This window comes from Kogia breviceps, chromosome 16 (assembly GCF_026419965.1).
Source record: "Kogia breviceps isolate mKogBre1 chromosome 16, mKogBre1 haplotype 1, whole genome shotgun sequence".
In the NCBI taxonomy this organism is placed as follows: Eukaryota; Metazoa; Chordata; class Mammalia; order Artiodactyla; family Physeteridae; genus Kogia; species Kogia breviceps.
In genome coordinates, this window is record NC_081325.1 from 50,487,180 (window position 1) to 50,505,586 (window position 18,407).

The 18,407-nt window shown below is 37.4% G+C and overlaps 1 protein-coding gene and 1 long non-coding RNA gene across 33 annotated transcripts in view; one reads left to right on the plus strand and one right to left on the minus strand.

Annotated features, from left to right (window-relative positions):
* Positions 1–18,407, plus strand: part of LMO7 (LIM domain 7) — a 195,654-nt gene that overhangs the window by 68,947 nt on the left and 108,300 nt on the right. For all 32 annotated transcript variants that reach the window (XM_059042035.2, XM_067016466.1, XM_067016468.1 and 29 more), the window contains exon 3: positions 5,955–6,024. In XM_059042035.2, the coding sequence (XP_058898018.1) occupies positions 5,955–6,024 (70 nt within the window). The remainder of the gene's footprint in view (positions 1–5,954; positions 6,025–18,407) is intronic.
* On the minus strand, positions 1,536–8,077 carry LOC136792792 (uncharacterized). The gene is made up of 3 exons (XR_010837225.1): positions 8,008–8,077; positions 5,676–5,833; positions 1,536–1,918 (listed from the first exon to the last, which is right to left on the minus strand). It is a non-coding gene; the product is annotated as an uncharacterized lncRNA (long non-coding RNA).

The following is an 18,407-nucleotide window of genomic DNA, read 5'->3' on the forward strand; positions in this document are numbered from 1 at the left end:
TATCAAAAAGAGAACAAATAACAAGCGCTGGTGAGGATTTGGAGAAAAGGGGACCCTCGTGCGCTGTTGGGGGGAATGTAAATTGGTGCAGCCACTATGGAGAACAGTATGGAGGTTCCTCAAAAAATTAAGAATAGAGCTACCATTTAATCCAGCAATTTCACTTCTGGTTGTTTTCCCCAAGAAAACGAAAACACTAATTCAAAAAGATATATGCACCCCTAAATTCATTGCAGCATTATTTACAGTAGCCAAGATAAGGAAGCAACCTAAGCACCCATTAAGAGATGAAGGGATAAAGAGGAGGTGGTATATATGCGCAGTGGAATATGACTCTGCCATAAGAAGAATGAAATCTTGCCATTTGTGACAACATAGGTGGACTTAGAGGGTATTATGCTAAGTGAAATGTCAGACAGAGAAAGACAAATACCACGATTCACTTAAATATGGAATCTAGGGCTACCCTGGTGGTGCAGTGCTTGAGAATCCGCCTGCCGATGCAGGGGACACGTGTTCATGCCCCGGTCCGGGAAGATCCCACATGCCGCGGAGCGGCTGGGCCAGTGAGCCATGGCCGCTGAGCCTGCGCGTCCGGAGCCTGTGCTCCGCAATGGGAGAGGCCACAACAGTGAAAGGCCCGCGTACCGCAAAAAAAAAAAAAAAAAAAAAAAATATATGGAATCTAAAAACCAAAACAAGTGAACACATATAACAAAGCAGAAACACAGTCATAGAGAACAAATAGGTGGTTGCCAGAGTGGGGGGGTGGGAAATAAGTGAAATAGATGAGAGAGATTAAGAGGTACAAACTTCAGTTATAAAATAAATGAATCACAGGAGTATAGTCAATAATATCGTAATATCTTTGTATGGTGACAGATGGTAACTAGATTTATCATGGTGATCATTTTGTAATGTATAGAAATATTGGATCACTGTGTTATGTACCTGGAACTAACATAGTGTTGTAGGTCAATTATACTTCAGTAAGAAAAAACCCAAACCCAAACCTTACGTATATCAGAATATAGCCTGGATTAAAATAATAAAAAACTGAGAAAATAAAATAGAAGAATTAAAAAATTTTTGGAGGCAGTTTAAAATTCTAAGCTTTGAAGGAATAGAAAAAAACCAGAAAAAATAGACTTGAAGTTTTATGAAATAGATAACTCTGGCAAATAACATTCTGGGAAAAATATTTTAAGCAGAATTGGCTTAAATATTATCTAGAGTTCAAATAAACTGGTAGGGTACACATTTGAAAATCTCAATAGACAAGTGAGCAAAGGATGTGACCAAGTACTTCACAAATGAAGAAATACTGCTGGAAATAAATAGTAAAATCTCTACCTTCAATAGTAAGAAATAATCATTTTAAAATCAGGTACGATTTTTAAATTGAACTAGTAAATAATTTAAAATCTGTTAAAAAAATGATGGCCGTGTTATGGCAAAGTAGTCTATGATATTCTCAAAATGACCAGTTGAGTATAATCTGGTACAGTGCTGAACAGGAATTTGGCAGTATCTATCAAGTAATTATATGCTAGTTTATTTATTAATATAAACATATATTTATTTATCATAAAGGCTATAAGACTTTCCCCAATAAGAAAAAGGTATGCATAAAGCCTCTTCATAGTGGAAAATATTAGAAAGAGCTTACATATCTAAAATGTGATACATAAAACATTGGTAAAATTTTTTATATCCCTTACAAGCAGTGCTTATAAAGGCTGCAGCGCTAGGGAGATCACGCAGTGGAGCTGGCAGGCAGAGGGCAACAGTGTCGCTGATTTATCATACCATGAGGTAGACACGGGAGTGCTACCTGCTGATGCAAAAGTAAACTGGTTCATATTGCCAGGTTCCTTTCCAGATGAGTACCAAGAGCTTGACACTGATGATTTTATTTCTAGAAATAGAATATAAGCAATGATAAGGAGCATGGTCAAAGATACACATACAGACATGGATCCAAGCATTTTTCCAGTGGCAAAAGTTGGCAAGAACCTAAGTTCGACTGTGAGAATCCTCTGATCTATATGAAGGGATGGAGCAGAGTTTGCAATGTTACTTAATAGTAAAGAGCAGAACCAGGACAGGAAACCAGAGTCCCCCTGCTAGACACGTATGGCTATCGATGTTGTATTGGGAAATGTTCCGTTACTCAGCAAGGTCCATTAGTGCCATAATTGTTGATGTTGCCTAGAATAAGAGGACTCTGCTGTCAGACCGCTTGAGCTTTGCTAGACTCCCCTGAGAATGCTTCAGGCATAATAGTGAAGCTAAAAAGAAAGTCCTATCATCATGAAATGATGATTATCAATGCATTGGTACTGACTTGTTGCTGCTCCACTTACTTTCCCATCTTAGCATGGGTTGTTAACCATTTATTTGTGTTGTGTCCTAATTCAGCAGTATTCAAAATTACTGCCACAGGAATTCTAGAAATCAAACTTTTATTAATTTTACTACCAGTCTTTAAAAATATCAGTACTAAAGTAATCATAAAATTTTGTACTGAATGTTTTTAAACTTTAAAATTTTAAATTACATATGCTTGGGCTTCCCTGGTGGCGCAGTGGTTGAGAATCCGCCTGCCGATGCAGGGGACACGGGTTCGTGCCCCGGCCCGGGAAGATCCCACGTGCTGCAGAGCGGCTGGGCCCGTGAGCCATGGCCGCTGAGCCTTCGCGTCCGGAACCTGTGCTCCGCAACGGGAGAGGCTACAACAGTGAGAGGCCTGCGTACCGAAAAAAAAAAAAAAGGTGTCTCTTGATTTTCTACGTCTGCTGAAGAGCTTTCTGATAAAGGGGAAATGAGATTTGGCATTTGGAACTAGTTCCTGGAGACCAAGAGACAGAGCATCACATTCTAGTTCTCGTTAAAGCCTTTTATAACTGAGCCCGACGTCATATTGAGCTCTATGTGCAGTATTCTTGGAGGGTTGCCTCCAACTTATATTTAAAGTCAGGTCACATTCACTGGCGACGAGATTTCGGAACAGAGGCAACTTCCTAGCATCTGTTATGTAACTCAGCTCCCTTGCAGGGAGAGGACAATACATTTTGGGGAGGAGGAGAAGAGGAAGTAGATAAAAACTGGAGGAAAGAGATGAAGGAGAGGGGTTGTAGTCCTTTTTGCGGGAGTGCTTTACCATGGGAGATAGCAAGTGACTAGGTGTTTCCTGTTCTGGTTTTCATCTTACTAAAAGAGCACACCCCTGGTATGCTAGCAAAGCACATGGCCATGAGGGAAAGCTTGGGGAAGTCGAGGTATGATTCTACGTAGGATTAGAGGGGTGGGACAAAGGGATGCAGGCAGATGAAGTGGTTCCTTGACTGCCTCTAGTTCCTTGTGTACAGAGGTATCTGGAAAGTTAGCATGTTATATTATTCTTAAATAGAGCCAGTGACCTGAAGCCATTGTTGCCTTTAGGAATTCCACATGTGTAACTGAACAATACTTATTATGCAAAGAAGTTCCATTTGTAAAAGAGAGTAGTATCTCCTTGTATTTTATTTGACATAAGACTATGCCCTATTCGTTTAGGTAGACTTAAATTTCACAGAATTTTAGATTTTATGAAACCTGTTTTTCTCCCCAGAAGAAATATCCTAATCTTTCTTTAATTGTATATGAAAATAATTACTCATGATTCATAATCAGATTGGATGTTCACTGTTTGCCAAAACTATATGAGCATTTTCTCCATATTCTAATGCTTAGAACTGATACCGTTTTAACAGTTGACAAAATAAAACAGCATTTTCCTCTAGTGACACCACTTTTTTTAGAGGGTAGTTTGCATGTTATCCAGAGTGTTGTTTTTCCTTGTGGTTATTTCCATGTTTGTACACATATGAGGAGGCTCAGGAATGGGTGCCAATCCATTGGGTGTATGTTGCTTCTAAGTAATAGCTCTGAAACTTTCTGATGAGGGAGAAGTCCATTAACTCATTATTGGGAGATGTCATTTATCTGTGCTGTTTCCTTTACCTCTATCCCTTGCCTCCTTTGGCTGACTTAATTGAGAGTAGGCTGTGTTATTTTCCATTCTAGAAACTGTATTTTAAAAAAATTCTCTCTATATTACTAACGCTATAATACAAAAATGGTAAATGAAGTAAACAGGTAAATTGAATGATCTGGCCAAAGTTACCAGTGACTCAAGTGAGTGGAGGTGGAATATGACACTGTTCCTTTAATAAGGACAACTGATGTCAGATTTCCCTGACATTTTATAAGGTGCCCCAGCTCATATTGGTGTCTAACTTTTAATATCACAGAAAGATTACATTTTAAGATTCAAGTTCCTGTAGGAAAGTCATTGTCAAACTAGTGGTCAACAACTGCTATGAATTTTGACGCTATGTTAGAATTATGTTTCTGTTAAGTAATGTTTCAGTTATTTGTACTACGCATTGCAAGAAGCCACCAGTAATAGAATTCAAGAAATACTTGCTTAATAGGGAACAACTAGAACAATTACATTGGAAATGTCATTTCTTATAAACCTGCTCAATTCTTTGCTAGCTCTTCAGCTAGTGATTAAAGAAAAATATTGTGACCATGAGGGAGAAAGCCTTCCTTCCTACATGGTTTTCAGTGTACAAATAAGAAATTAGGAGTCAAAGAGTAACAGTTCTTGGAAATGCTTAAAGTCGAGGTGTGGTTCTGTCATCTATGTTATCTAAAGATCTTTGTGTGAAGAAACTAGGAAAACAGAAAAACAGTTTTTGTTCACCAGACTAAATCTTCATAAGCCACTGTTTTGTAATTTTGAATCCTGTTAGCAACATTCTGAAGCTTATTAAATTGAGACTTTTGTCTTCTTTATTTTTAGCACACTCAAGTGTATATATAAATCTCTGGAATGTTGAAGGAGTGACATTCCACAAGTGTCAGATTTTTTTTTTTCTGTTGCCCATTGTGAAGGGGAGACCAGTAAATTAAGAATGTTTGATTCTTTTTCCTATATTTGCTTTCCTTTTGGAACTCTGTTACAGAATAAAGAATTGTTTTTTTGTGGAAGCATTATTGAATAGGAAAATCATTGTTTCAAATTATAGTTTTCTGGCAGTGATTAATGATTAATTAACGAGGCTAGCTTTACTAGAAAAACATTATTATAGTATTAAATTTCTACATGGCTTGGCACTGTTATCAGTGCACAGCAGCAAAAATATAGAATTCACAATAATCTAGATTTAGAACCAAAAATTGTACTCTCAAGTTTCAGGTGTCAAAGCTGGGTTCTAAAAGTGTTTTAGAATCTAAAGACTTACAGATATCCTTGCAGATTCTGTAATAACAACATAAACTTTTGTTCAGTGTTAGATTCTGACGTGACTGTTAGCCTATTTTGGGGAGTTCTGGTGCATTAAAATTTTTACCCAGTCATTCCGCAGTGATAACAAAGCAATCATAGACTTGAATGAGTTACCAATGGGAAATAGTTGTTATTTGGATGAGTTCCACTGCACCCTTTAAATATGGCAAAAAAAAAAAATTATGGTTTTAATCTACCTTTTTAAAACATGGATCAGTTTGAGAAAAAAATATCAATAAAAATGATTAATAGAAAAAAAGTATTCTTAGGTTGAAGAGAACTATATTATAATGAAAGAGATTCTTAAACTAACTGTTGAAACAGAGTCAAATATTACCTTTCTTTAACAAATGTGGAACTATTTTTAAGGACATGTCTTTGAATGTAGAAGTGTGTCTGTATGTTGTAAGAGGCCCGTTCACTGTTGTTGGCATTGCTGGTCTCTGTTTCTTGACTTATTTTCTTAGTTGTTTGCTTTCTGTTGGACTCTTGGACCTGAAAAAAATATTGGGATGGATGAATGACATATGTATGATTTTTGAGGATGTTAAAAAGAACACTAAACTAATATTGGCATTCTTGTAACTGCATACGTTATTTCTTTATTTACTTTCAGTTTGATTAATAAGCTTAAACCCGGTGTCATTAAGAAGATCAATAGACTGTCCACACCAATAGCAGGTTTGGTAAGTAATAAATTATCTTCAAAATTAGACTTGTTTCTGAAATGTAAAAAGATGGGCATAAACACGTTCTCTTATCTGGAGTTATCATAGATATTAGGTTTGGGGTCTTTTTTCTCAAGAAAAGTATTTCTAGTGATCTTGTCCTTATATCTTTAGTTCCTCTTTGTGTTTCCATTCTGCCTGGAGGCTTTTATTCTATTTATTTAATTTTTTGTTTGTTTTGCTTTTTGTGCCCTCAGACTGCCTATATCCCCCTTTTTGGCCCATTTCTACCACAAATTGCATTTGTTTAGGATCACGGTCTTTCTGAAACTCAGCCCTCCGTATATTGGTTGCTAGTTGACCACAGTTTATGGAAACTGGCCAAAGCTGATGAGTTGTTACATTTCAGGTGCTTCCTGCTGATACATTGCCCTCACTCAGCATACAGGTTTTGGAGTGTATTTGCAACATACTTAAGACCTGTCAGCTCTTTTGGTTTCCTACCAACATCCTGTGTGATGTTGGGCAAGTCTCTGTCTTCTACTTTGCCTCAGTAATATTTTCCATAAGATGACTATGGATGACTCTCTAGATTCATTCTAGCTTTAAATTCGGAGGTTTGTGTGTGAAAAACACCCCATACTATCATTATATAGATTCTCTGCTGTAGCAAGACCCTAGAGAGATCGATAATAATGTGGGACCATATCTTTGGAAATAAATAATTTATAATTACAAATGATGGATAATTTTCAAAATGTTAGCAATCCCTGAGAATCAAGGCTGATGATGGGAGTCAGGTAAAAAATTAATTTGACAAACACTCAAGTTTAAGACAGCTAATAACTGGAATGTAAATAAAATCTGTTACTATTTTATCTTTGGAATAGTCAAGCTGCTTATAATACATTTAGGAACCTTCTGTTTGGCCATGCATGTGTTTGCAGATGTTAAAGGCATGATGGATTAAAGGTAGCAGTACTAAAATTTCTGGGTTTGCAGCTGGCATGAAGGTGTCATCAGAATTTTGACAGGAATAAGTTGGTGGCAGAGTGGTTTTTTTTTTGTTTGTTTGTTTTTTTTTTTTTTTTTTTTTGTGGTACACGGGCCTCTCACTGTTGTGGCCTCTCCCTTTGCGGAGCGCAGGCTCCGGATGCACAGGCTCAGTGGCCATGGCTCACGGGCCCAGCCGCTCCGCAGCATGTGGGATCTTCCCAGACCGGGGCACGAACCCGTGTCCCCTGCATCGGCAGGCGGATTCTCAACCACTGCGCCACCAGGGAAGCCCCAGAGTGTTTATTATTAGAAAATTATCTGTCTAGGAGAGAAGGAAAGAAGAGTTTTTACAGTTTTTTCTTTGAAAGATCAGAAAATTACTATTTTCTTTTGAAATATAGAATGCAGTTGACCCTTGAGCAAAGCGAGAGTTAAGAGCACCGACCTCCTACGCACTTGAAAATCTGTGTGTAACTTCTGACTCCCCCACAAACTTAGCTGCTAATAGCTTACTATTGACCAGAAGCCTTACTGATAACATAAATAGTCGATTAACCCATATTTTGTATGTTATATGTATTATCAATATATACTGTATTGTTACAATAAAGTAAGTTAGATAAAAGAAAATGGTAAAATCCTAAGGAAGAGAAAATACATTTACAGTACTGTACTGTATTTATTGAAACCATAAGTTTACGTTGTCTGTTTACAAGATGAATCATCTGTCTGTCAATACCAACATCAATATTGTCTCATGATACAAAACACTATAGCTGTTATACATATTACTAACATTAGTCACAAAATTGAAAAGGTAATGTGAAAAAGAAATTCATATTTATTTAAAAGTATAATGATTCATGCAGTGATAAAGAAACAGCACTATGATTGCTTCATGGTTGCCAAGCTGTACACTAATAAATGAATCATTATATGATTTTTGTGGCATACAGTATTACAGTCATATTTATAATACATTATTACATTGAAAAACCCACTTACCCGTGATGATAGTCTGATATGCAGTTTCTCCAATCATGAGAGAGAGAGGCATATTGTACTGTAATGTAATTCCTTGAAAGCAAAGATATAAAACAGTAAGAAAACTAACAAATAATTTTATATTAAATATCACTCACCTTATGCCTGTGTAAGGATAGTATCTACATATATTTTATGCATTCATGATATATACTAACTTTTTCTTAATTTTGTCGATATCTCTAGGCTACATGGTTCATCTGTGAATTTTTTCAAATTGTCACAAATCTCCAAAAGATTTTCCAATATATTTCTTGAAAAAATATCTACGTATAAATGGACCTGTGCAGTTCAAACCTTTGTTGTTCAAGGGTCAACTGTCTACCAGAGCAGTTGGGCTCAAATATTAATTCCTTCCTTCTTACCAAGTTACATCTATTCTATTTCTGTCATGACTAAGCAGCTGACGTGATATTTTTATTGGCCTCAAACTTGGTTGGGTAAAAAACTTTCATATATATGCATACATTGCAATGTACATATATATATATGAATTACTTCTAGTAATATAGGAGTCAGAGGTGTTATTTAAGGAATAAAGTTAAAGAACTTTTGTTTTTGAAGTCTTCCTAGGAAGAAACATTCAATTTAATAAAATAAGTATGTTTTATATGAAAATAACATTTTTGAAATAACTTCTGTGAAAATTAAAAGTATGAATTGTATTGAAAGTACTCTGTTTTTTCAGATGGCTTGAGTTATTCTCAGTATTATAGGTTGAATTGTGTCCCGCCCCACAAAAAAAGATACAATACAGGCATACCTCAATTTATTGTGCTTCGCTTTAGTGCACTTTGCAGATATTGCATTTTTTATAAATTGAAGGTTTGTGACAACCCTGCATCGAACAGGTTTTTTCAGCGCCATTTTTCTAACAGCATTTTTTCACACCATGTCTCTGGGTCATATTTGGGTAATTCTTGCAGTATTTCAAACTTTTTCATTGTTATTATATTTGTTGTGGTGATCCATGACCAGTGTTCTCTGATGTTACTTCTGTGACTCTCTGAAGGCTCAGATGATGGTTAGTATGTTTTAGCCATACAGTATTTGTTAATTAAGGTATGTGTGTTGCTTTATTAGACGTAATGCTACTGCACACTTGATAGACTACAGTTAGTATAAACATAACTTCTATATGTACTGGGAGACAAAAACAAATTCATGTGACTTGCTTTATTGTGGTGGTCTGGAACCCAACCCACAATATCTCTGAGGTATGCCTGTATACTGAAGTCCTAAACTGCAGTACCTCAGAATGTGATCTTCTTTGGGAATAGGGTTGTCACATGGAGTATGGGAACAGAGGTCATAATGGAGTAGGGTAGGCACCCTAATCTAATATGATTGGCATCCTTATAAGAAGATGGTCTTGTGAAGGCAGATACACACAGGAAGAAAGCCATGTGACAACTGAGAATTGGCGTGATGCATCTACAGGCCAAGGAGGAGCAAAGATTGCCAGCAAACCACCAGAAACTGGAAGAGGCAAGGAAGGTTTCTTCTACAGGTTTCATGGGAGCACGGCTTTGTGAATACCTTGATTTTGGACTTCTTGTCTCCAGAACTGTGAGACAATACGTCTCTGTGGCTTTAAGCCACTCGGTTTGTGGTACTTTGTTATGGCAGCCCTCGGAAACTAATACAGATAGGTAAATGTTTTAGTTAATACTTGCCTTTTAAAAAACTTTTTATTTTGAAATATAGATTCAGAGGAAGTTGCAAAAAAACAGTACAGGGAGGTCCTCTGTGCCTTTCACCCCAGTTTCCCACATTGTAACATCTCGTATAACTCTGGTACAATATTGAAACCAGGAATTCACACTGGTACATTCAAAGACTTTAATCAGATCCACCAGTTTTACATGTAGTTAATGCTTTTTTGGTAACAAAGAGCAAAGATGCTTTCAAGCTAAGTGAGATGAAAAGTGTTTTATTGTAAGGATTTTCCAGAGGACTCTCATTAATCTACTGCTCAGGCATAAATGTGGCAGCTGCGTTCAACATGATTACTTTTTTCTGTCCCATTTCTAACAGGAAATGGCATCCCTTAGTTACGTTTCCCAAGAGAGGAATCTGAATGGATCAGATTACCTTTTCTTTTTTTTTTTTAAATTGGAGTATAGTTGATTTACAATGTTGTGTAATGTTGTATTAGTTTCAGCTGTACAGCAAAGTGAATCAGTTATACGTACACATATATCCACTCCTTTTCAGATTCTTTTCCCATATAGGTTGTTACAGAATATTGAGTAGATTTCGCTGTGCTATACAGTAGGTCCTTATTAGTTATCTATTTTATATATAGTAGTGTATATATATATGATAATCCCAATCTCCTAATTTATCCCTTCCCCCCCACGTTTCCCCTTTGCTAACCATAAGTTTGATTTCGAGATCTGTGAGTCTGAGATTACCTTTTTCTTTCCAGGCTACAGATCTCACGGGTCAGTGGCTAGGTAGTAGGTGAGTTCCTTAAGGGAGAGAGTGGTCTTGGCTAACTGGGCTGTGGTCAGGAGTATTCATTTCCTTTAGTTTGTTCAGTTCTGGTGTGTGAGTTGAAGTGGTTTCATGAATGAAGTTTGTGTGGGGTAGATACCAAGTTAGGTCAAGTACAGCAATAATTAACACAATTTCTGAGTAAGGGTTTGTTAAGCTATGTGAGTGTAGTGCCTCCTCCTCTGCCTCCTCCAAGCCTCCTCTTCCATTCCTCCCTTTTTTACTCTCTTCTTCAGTTATGACTTTTATCTGTTTCATGTCCACTCCCATGTGTATTTAGCTTTGAAGCCAAGGCTGTGGATTTACCCATGGCAGATGGACCTGTGTGAAACACTTGGAATATCCCCTGAGCCATGACAACACAGAGGGAGATGTTAAGATGATTCAGAAATATATTGAATGCTTTGCTTAAAACATTCATATGATTATATGATTATTTTTTTTCTTTAGGAAGGCAGTAATCATGTTCTCATAGATCTTCTAGAGATACAGCTTTCCTTGCTTGATTGAGTTTTGTAAAGAAATGCATTTCCCCCTATCCTTTAAATTCTTTTTGTTCTTTATAAAGCCATGCTTAAAAATTCTAATGCAGGAGTTTGAGTCTTCCAAAAAATTAGCTGGTGTTAAATGTGGGTATGTTCAAATCATTGAAACTCAAAACCAAAACTTTGAGAATTAAAAAACTCAACCTCAAAACAAAACCCTGAAAAACAGGCAAGATATTCTGATGGTGAAAAGAGCCGTGAACCAGAATAATATTTACCATCTGCATTAGTGTGCACGAGATACAATATGTGTAGAAAACATCAAGGAAGTTATTAACCATAAGACTTATAGTCATCTTGGACCCCTAATGGTTTATTTGTTATTTTCTAAAGCAAGGTTTCTCAGCCTTGGCACTGTTGACATTTTGGACTGGATAATTCTTTGTTGTGGCAGTCTGTCCTGTGCATTGTAGAATGTTGAGCAGCATCCCTGGCCTCTACTCAATAGATGCAAGTAGCACTGTGCCCTCCATTCCCCCCCTTGTGACAACTAAAAATGTCTCCTGACATTGCCAATAACCCCTATGGCATAAAACCATCCCTGGTTGAGAACCACTGAGCTAAAGAATCAAGAAAGTAAACCTACCCTTTTACATGGGCTAGTTTGCTGACTGACTACAGATTTGATTGTTCTCATGCTTGGCATTTCAATTGCGATTTCCCTTTGAAAAGCAATGGTATCCTAGAAAATTTAGTTTGAATCATTTGTTTGTTTGAATGTTTGTGTCTGTCAGTGGGCTTAGTAGAAAAATCCTTGGTATATCCGGACTTGCATGAAAAATATGGGCTCAGTCTTTGCTCTAAAGTGTTATTCTTTCAGATTCCTTTAAGAGTGGAATGTGTAAGGTTGACTACAGAGGCTGGGAAAGTTGTCTCCTCATTCAGGAATGCTGTAGAATGTAGGAAATGGGCAAAGATGCCAGCTAGCTTAAGCTGTTAGATATGTCATTTTCTCCTGCCTTCATAATGGTTATTTTAAGAAATAAGGCAAGTCTATGGGTCTGTTCTTACTGCCATTTTTCAGAAGGTTATTAGTGGTCAGTGTTCTTGTACCTGTGTAAAATTACTTCTGATTCATTCATCTTCACTCACCTATACACTTGGGTGTCAGCAAAGTAGTGCAACCTAGTCTATGCCAAGGTCACTGTTGAAACATTTAATTGTTCCCTTCCGCTGTAGTAGAAAATTCACCTGAGGAATCAGCTATAAAATTTAAATATTCTGATTATCATGCACTTTTCTGAAAACTACTCTTAAGCAATGACTATATTTATCCCATTAAAAAAAATTTTTTTAGTAGAATAAGCCCAGGGGTTGGGAGAGGGGAGGTTTGTGAAACGCTGAGTTTGTGAGTTCTTTCTACAAGTAAAATCAAAATGTGAGACCTCAAGACAGACTGTTTTCGGGAGAAAAAAACCTTTCTTCTGTTTCCTTTCCTTTCTGTTCCAAGTTGAAATAATTTAAGAAATACAAATATAATTACTATTTTCATTCAAGGGTGGTACTTTTCTGGGTAAGAGGCAGGAATGAATTTTGTTTGGTTGAAGAGAAAGTACTCAAGGAATATTAGAATGTGGCTTGGATGAGCAGCCAGTATGAATATATGCCTTGCTTGAAAGAGTGGTGATTGAGAGTTGCTCTGTACTAGGTCAAACCCAATGTGTGTCTCAGAGGGAATATCTCTCTAGTTGGTAATAAGCAAGATGCATTAGTGAAAATATTTGGATGTTAATATATGGAAAACACTGATAACAAGCTGCAGCATAGGAAGAGAGGGGAAAATGGTGTAGAGCTAGTTTAAAATAACCATTTAATGGTAAGATCAGTAGTGTCTATTTTCTGGTCTTGAATTTTATTGCTGACTTCATAGATTTGTTGAAGGAAATCTTCCACCTAGTAAATTTGGGAAAGGCTTCCACCAAGCAGATTCTTTTTGATTCACTCATCCTTGCCAATTTGATTATTTATCCAATAAGAGCAGGATTCATACAGAGCTGATTCTGACTGCCCTGCTCCCCATCTTTAGATGGGTGGGGGTCAATATGGAGGTCCCCTCCCATAACCTTACTCTTGCCTGAACTCTTAGTTTTCATGGTCTTGATTTCCTCACAGTTGATAAAGAACAAAGGCTAAATGTTTCTCTAAATTATCATTTCTCACCTCTTACTGTATTGGAATAATTTCGTATATGTTGGATCAGACCTTGGAGTTTTGAGTTAAAAGATTTTTTTCTTTTCTTTCATTTCCTAATGAGACAGTGAAGTTTAAACTATATCAATACACTTGATTAAAACTGCTCAGTCGTGGTCTCATGATTAAAACTGTATTAAAGAAATGTTCTTATTACAAAGGGAAGGTGAACCACTGTTACAAGCTGTGTAACACTAACATTTAAACTATTCTTATTTTACTAGCATGCCAATCTCTTTATTTTCTTTGAAAACAAAACACCAACAACACAAATACGGAGTACTTTTTCTTACTTCTTAATAAAGACATAGAAGAATACTATAATGTTACCATTTTTAGTGTACTATTGCACTGGTGTAAGAAATCATAGCATAAAAGTTAGCCACTACTAAAAAAAGAGATCACTTTGTGCATTTGAAATGACATTTTCTATGGTTGTATTTTAATGTAAATAATTTTTTTCTAATGTATCTTTTATTGGAATTTCTGTGGATCACCATCTGTATTTTGAAATGGTTTGGGGTTATCCAGTAATCAAGTCTGAGGAAACAGACTGATGTGCATTGGATATCTTCAGGGTAACAAATATTAGATATTAAATATCCAAATGCCTTAACACCTCCATGTAAATGGCATATAAATAAGTCAATGATGACTGAGTTATTTATATAAAGTATTTTTAGGAGATCTCCTCAAGTTTCCTTGTCAGTTTCCTTGTCACCCTATTTTTCTCCAACTCTCAACTGAAATTATCACCAAGAGTAGAAACTTAGAAACTTAGTGTCAACGTTGAAATTGGTTACAATGCCCTCATAATGATGCAGTTTCCTGTAAATCAGGAAACTCCGGTTTTATTTCTAGCCATAATCTCTTAGTCATGGCATTGGCACAAGTTTAGGAACACTTCCCTATGGTTCCAAAACTTACTCGTTTTTAAATCTAAGATGAACATTTATGCGCCAACTTTCAGCCTTGAGGGCAACTGTTTTCAAAACATTAATGAATTAAAATTCCTAAAGCAACACTATGATTAACTTTTAGAGTTTAAAAAAATTGATTCAGAGTAAGATTATGTCATACATGACAGTTTTATTCAGATACAAAGACACTTTGAACAGTCTCTCTTTAGGCATCTTTTTAAGTAGAAATGGGAAGAGGAAGAGCAGATGACGTTAATATGAAATAGAACCCAGGTGTAAGACTGGTGTCAGGGCATTGGTTACTTGATGGTTACTATCCCTCCTTTCCTAAAAATACTGAACACCTACTCTGTGCCAGGTGCTGTTCTAAGAACTTGGGACACAACCACAAGTAAGGCAGAGAAAGTTGCTCCCTGATGGAGCATAGTCAGCAAGTCAGGTGCCAATAATTACCATGAAGAATCTATAATACCTTGCCAATTACCTTAATTATACTGAAAAAATAAAGTGAATGGGTAGAGGATGATTGAGTGCATGTATGAGAAGTATTACAGAGAAGGTGTTAGGGGCATCTTATTCCAGGAGCTGGCATTTGATCAGGGACCTGAATGAAGTGAGGGAGTGGGAAGATATGAGGATGGGTGGGAGTTTTCCAGAGAGAAGGAAAAGAGGGGGGCGGGGTCAAGGCAGGATCAAACTGGACCATTAAGGAGGACTCTGTGTCTGGAACTGAGTGAGGCAAAGAGGTAAGCCAACAAGGTTGTACAGGGCTTTGTGGGCTTTGGTGAGTAGACTGCATTTTACCCTAAGCCACTGGGGATGAGAAACCGTTGGGGACTTTTGAGAGTAATTTAATTTGTTGTTAGAAATTATTGGTTGTCTGTGATAAAGGATGCACGTATTTGTGAATACACTGAAACCCGTTGAATTGTACCCTTTGGATGAATTGTATAGTATGTGAATTAATGTCTCAATAAAACTTAAAAATAAAAAAAGATCATAGATGGGTGTTTGAAGAGTGGACTGAAGGAAACTGAGAAGCAGAAAAGTCAGTTAAGGAACAGCTTCAGTCATTGTGATGATTACTGTTATGTGTCAACCTGACTGTGCTATGGGGTGTCCAGATATTTGGTCAGACATTATTATGTTATCCTAGGTGTGTCTGTGAGGGTGTTTTGGATGAGATTAACATTTGAATTGGTAGACTGAGTAAAGCAGATTGCCCTTTCTGTTGAGAGTGGGCCTCATCGAATCAGTTGAAGGCCTGCCTAGAACAAAAAGTTAAACCCTCCTGTGAGTAAGAGGAAGCTACTCCTGCCTCAGTGCATGAGCTAGGACATTGGTCTTTTCCTGCCTTCAGACAGACTTGAACTGAAACATTGGCTCTTCTTGAGTTTCAAGGCTGCTAGCTTTTGAACTTGTAGTTATACCAGACCACTGACTCTCCTGGTTCTCAGGCTCTGCCCACGAACTGGAACTATGCCATCAGCTCTCCTGGGCATCCAGCTTATAGATGGGCAGGTTGTGGGACTTACCCTCCATAATTGTATGAGCCAATTCCTTATTATAAATCTCTTTATATATGTATCCTGTTGGTTCAGTTTTTGACTAATACAGTAGTTCAGGCAAGAGAATGTGGTGGCAATATTGGGAATGGTGAGAAGTGGTCAGAGTTTCCAAATGTTTTGATGGAAAGAGTGTGTAGGACTTATGGGTTGATAGAGAAGCCAGGGTTTTTGTATTAGTAGTTTATTGACATAATACGTATGGAGCAGAGGGTTGGTGGAGGGGAGGGGAGAATCAAGAGACCCTGTGGAGGATGAGGCGATTTGCTTAAGGGGGCAGATTTGCAAATGTCCAAAAAAGTGGTCAATGTTGATTTTAGATGTTATTCCCTAACAACATCATGGAACAGATGATTAAGGGGATGGTTTGTGATTATTTAACAAGAAGGAAAATAATGACTAGAAGCCAGGCTTGTCCACCACAAACAAATGCTCTAAAGCAACAGATCACTGGGCTGGTCCCATGGAGAGTCCAGGAGACCTACTAGAGGTCATGAAATGACCCACAATGGATTTTGCTTGACCTACACAGGTTTTGCTTGTCTTCAAAATTTAAATCAACATTTGCATACCCTCATATTTTAGATAAAATCTTCATCTCTAGCTTTGCAATGAATCTGGTAACAGCAGGCCTGTATTCCCCCAAGGCAACCATTATATGGGGTGTCCCATAGACAGGATGGGAGCCTCTGGTTTCTTTGTTCTCTTTTGTCATCTCTTTGACATTATGCCCATTTTATTCACTTGTATTTGATTTATTCATATGACCATCCTTGGCCTTTTAGGCATCTGTCTTCATTCCTGTAATGTGTCTGTTGTTGTAGCCTTGGTATTGTTGAGATGGAAAAGCAGACCAAGTAATAATGTCTGTAGGCGAAATCTTAAATAATTGAGAAAAAATGCTCAGTTTTTAAGGACCTGAATGTAAATCCATGTAAACTTGGGAGAGAGGTTTCTGGCAGTTTGCCTTAGGGCTTGTACTTGCCCTATTTTTATCTAAAAAAAAAAAAGTGGGATGAAAACATGGGAAATTTACTTAGTCTAGTTTATAGATGTTGGAGCAATAACTCATAGCTCATGTATTGGATATCAAAAAGTGAAACTAAAAACGATCCAAATGGGCCTCAGTCTCCAAAAGGATATTCATCAGGAATGTATTTCCACTGTATTCTATTGAAAAAAATCAATCACATGAATTCTGTGATTTTATATTAGCTACAAATGGAATCATGCATTTTATGCCTTTTTCTGTGACACCTCACTAATAGGATCACATGACTTTCAATTCAGATTCTTTATATCCACCTTATTTTTATTCTAAATTTGACCAGCTTCCTGGTCTGTTAAAACTAACAGGTCTTCTTCCTGTGAACTGTGATGTCAGTTCATAGGAGGTGACTACGCCACCGTACGTGATCTCAGCTGACAGTATAATATAGATGCCACAATACAAAGTACCTGTGGTCTGCAACAAGAGAAGTTGGGTAAATCCTCTCCATTTACTGTCACTTACTATATGCTAGAAACTGTGCCAATCACATATCTATTTCCTCACTCCATCCTCACAATCACCCCATTATCCTCTTACAAGATGACCATTATTAATGACCTTTCCAGTGATGTTTTTTTGTGATAATTAACCACATTTGGAGTCCTGTCTTGAGTTACAGATGCTTCACTCTGAGAAGGGAATAGCACACAGGAACCTGTTTTTAAGGAGGCTTGGTAGCTGTAGGCAGAACAGCTCCCAAAGATGTTCACACTCTAGCCCGTTGAACCTGTGAATATGTTGCAAGGCAAGGGGAGCTTAGGTTGCAGGTGGAATTAGGGTTGCAGGAGAGGAGTCTGGATTAGCCAGGGGGCCCCAATATAATCACATGGGTCCTGATAAGTGGAAGAGAGAATGAGACCCAGATAGATGGTAGTGGAACAGAGACTCAGCCCGATGCTGCTGGTTTTGAAGATGGAGCGAAGGGAGCCTCGGAAAGGAAAAGAAAATCGATTTTCTTCCAGAGCCTCCAGAAGGAATGCAGCCCTGCTGACACCTTCATTTTAGCCCAGTGAGACTGAGTTTGAACTTCTAACCTCCAGAACTGTAAAATCATAAACTTATCTTGTGTTAAGCCACTCAACTGTAATTTGTTACAGCAGCATTGGGAAATTAATACAGTGGTTAAGAGCATGCACTTGAGTTGAACTGCTTGGTTTGAATCCTAGCTTCACTACTTACTGGGTGACCTTAGGCAAGTCACATACATACCTCTTAGGCCTCAGTTTCACCGTGTGTAAAATGGGAACAGTTAGATTTCGTAAGCTTCTTTTCATGGGAAGTTGAGATTATTGGGAACATTAGCTATTCTATGGAGAGCCAGTTGGGATAATAAGAGAATGGAAAAATGTCACATGAGGGACCAGAGATGTTGAGGAAACCAGGGTTATTTAAAGAGAAGATGTGAGGTGGGGGGAACAGATGGAGTGTATGAAGTAGGAAAGCTCAGGGCTCTCCTGTGGGGGAAAGATGAGATACATTTTGCATTAAGTAGGCAGGTTTAGGATCAATATTTTATAATTACAGTGAGAAGTCTTTGGACTTTTTTGACATAGAAATGACTAAAAGTGAGTCAGCCTCATAAAGCAAGGAG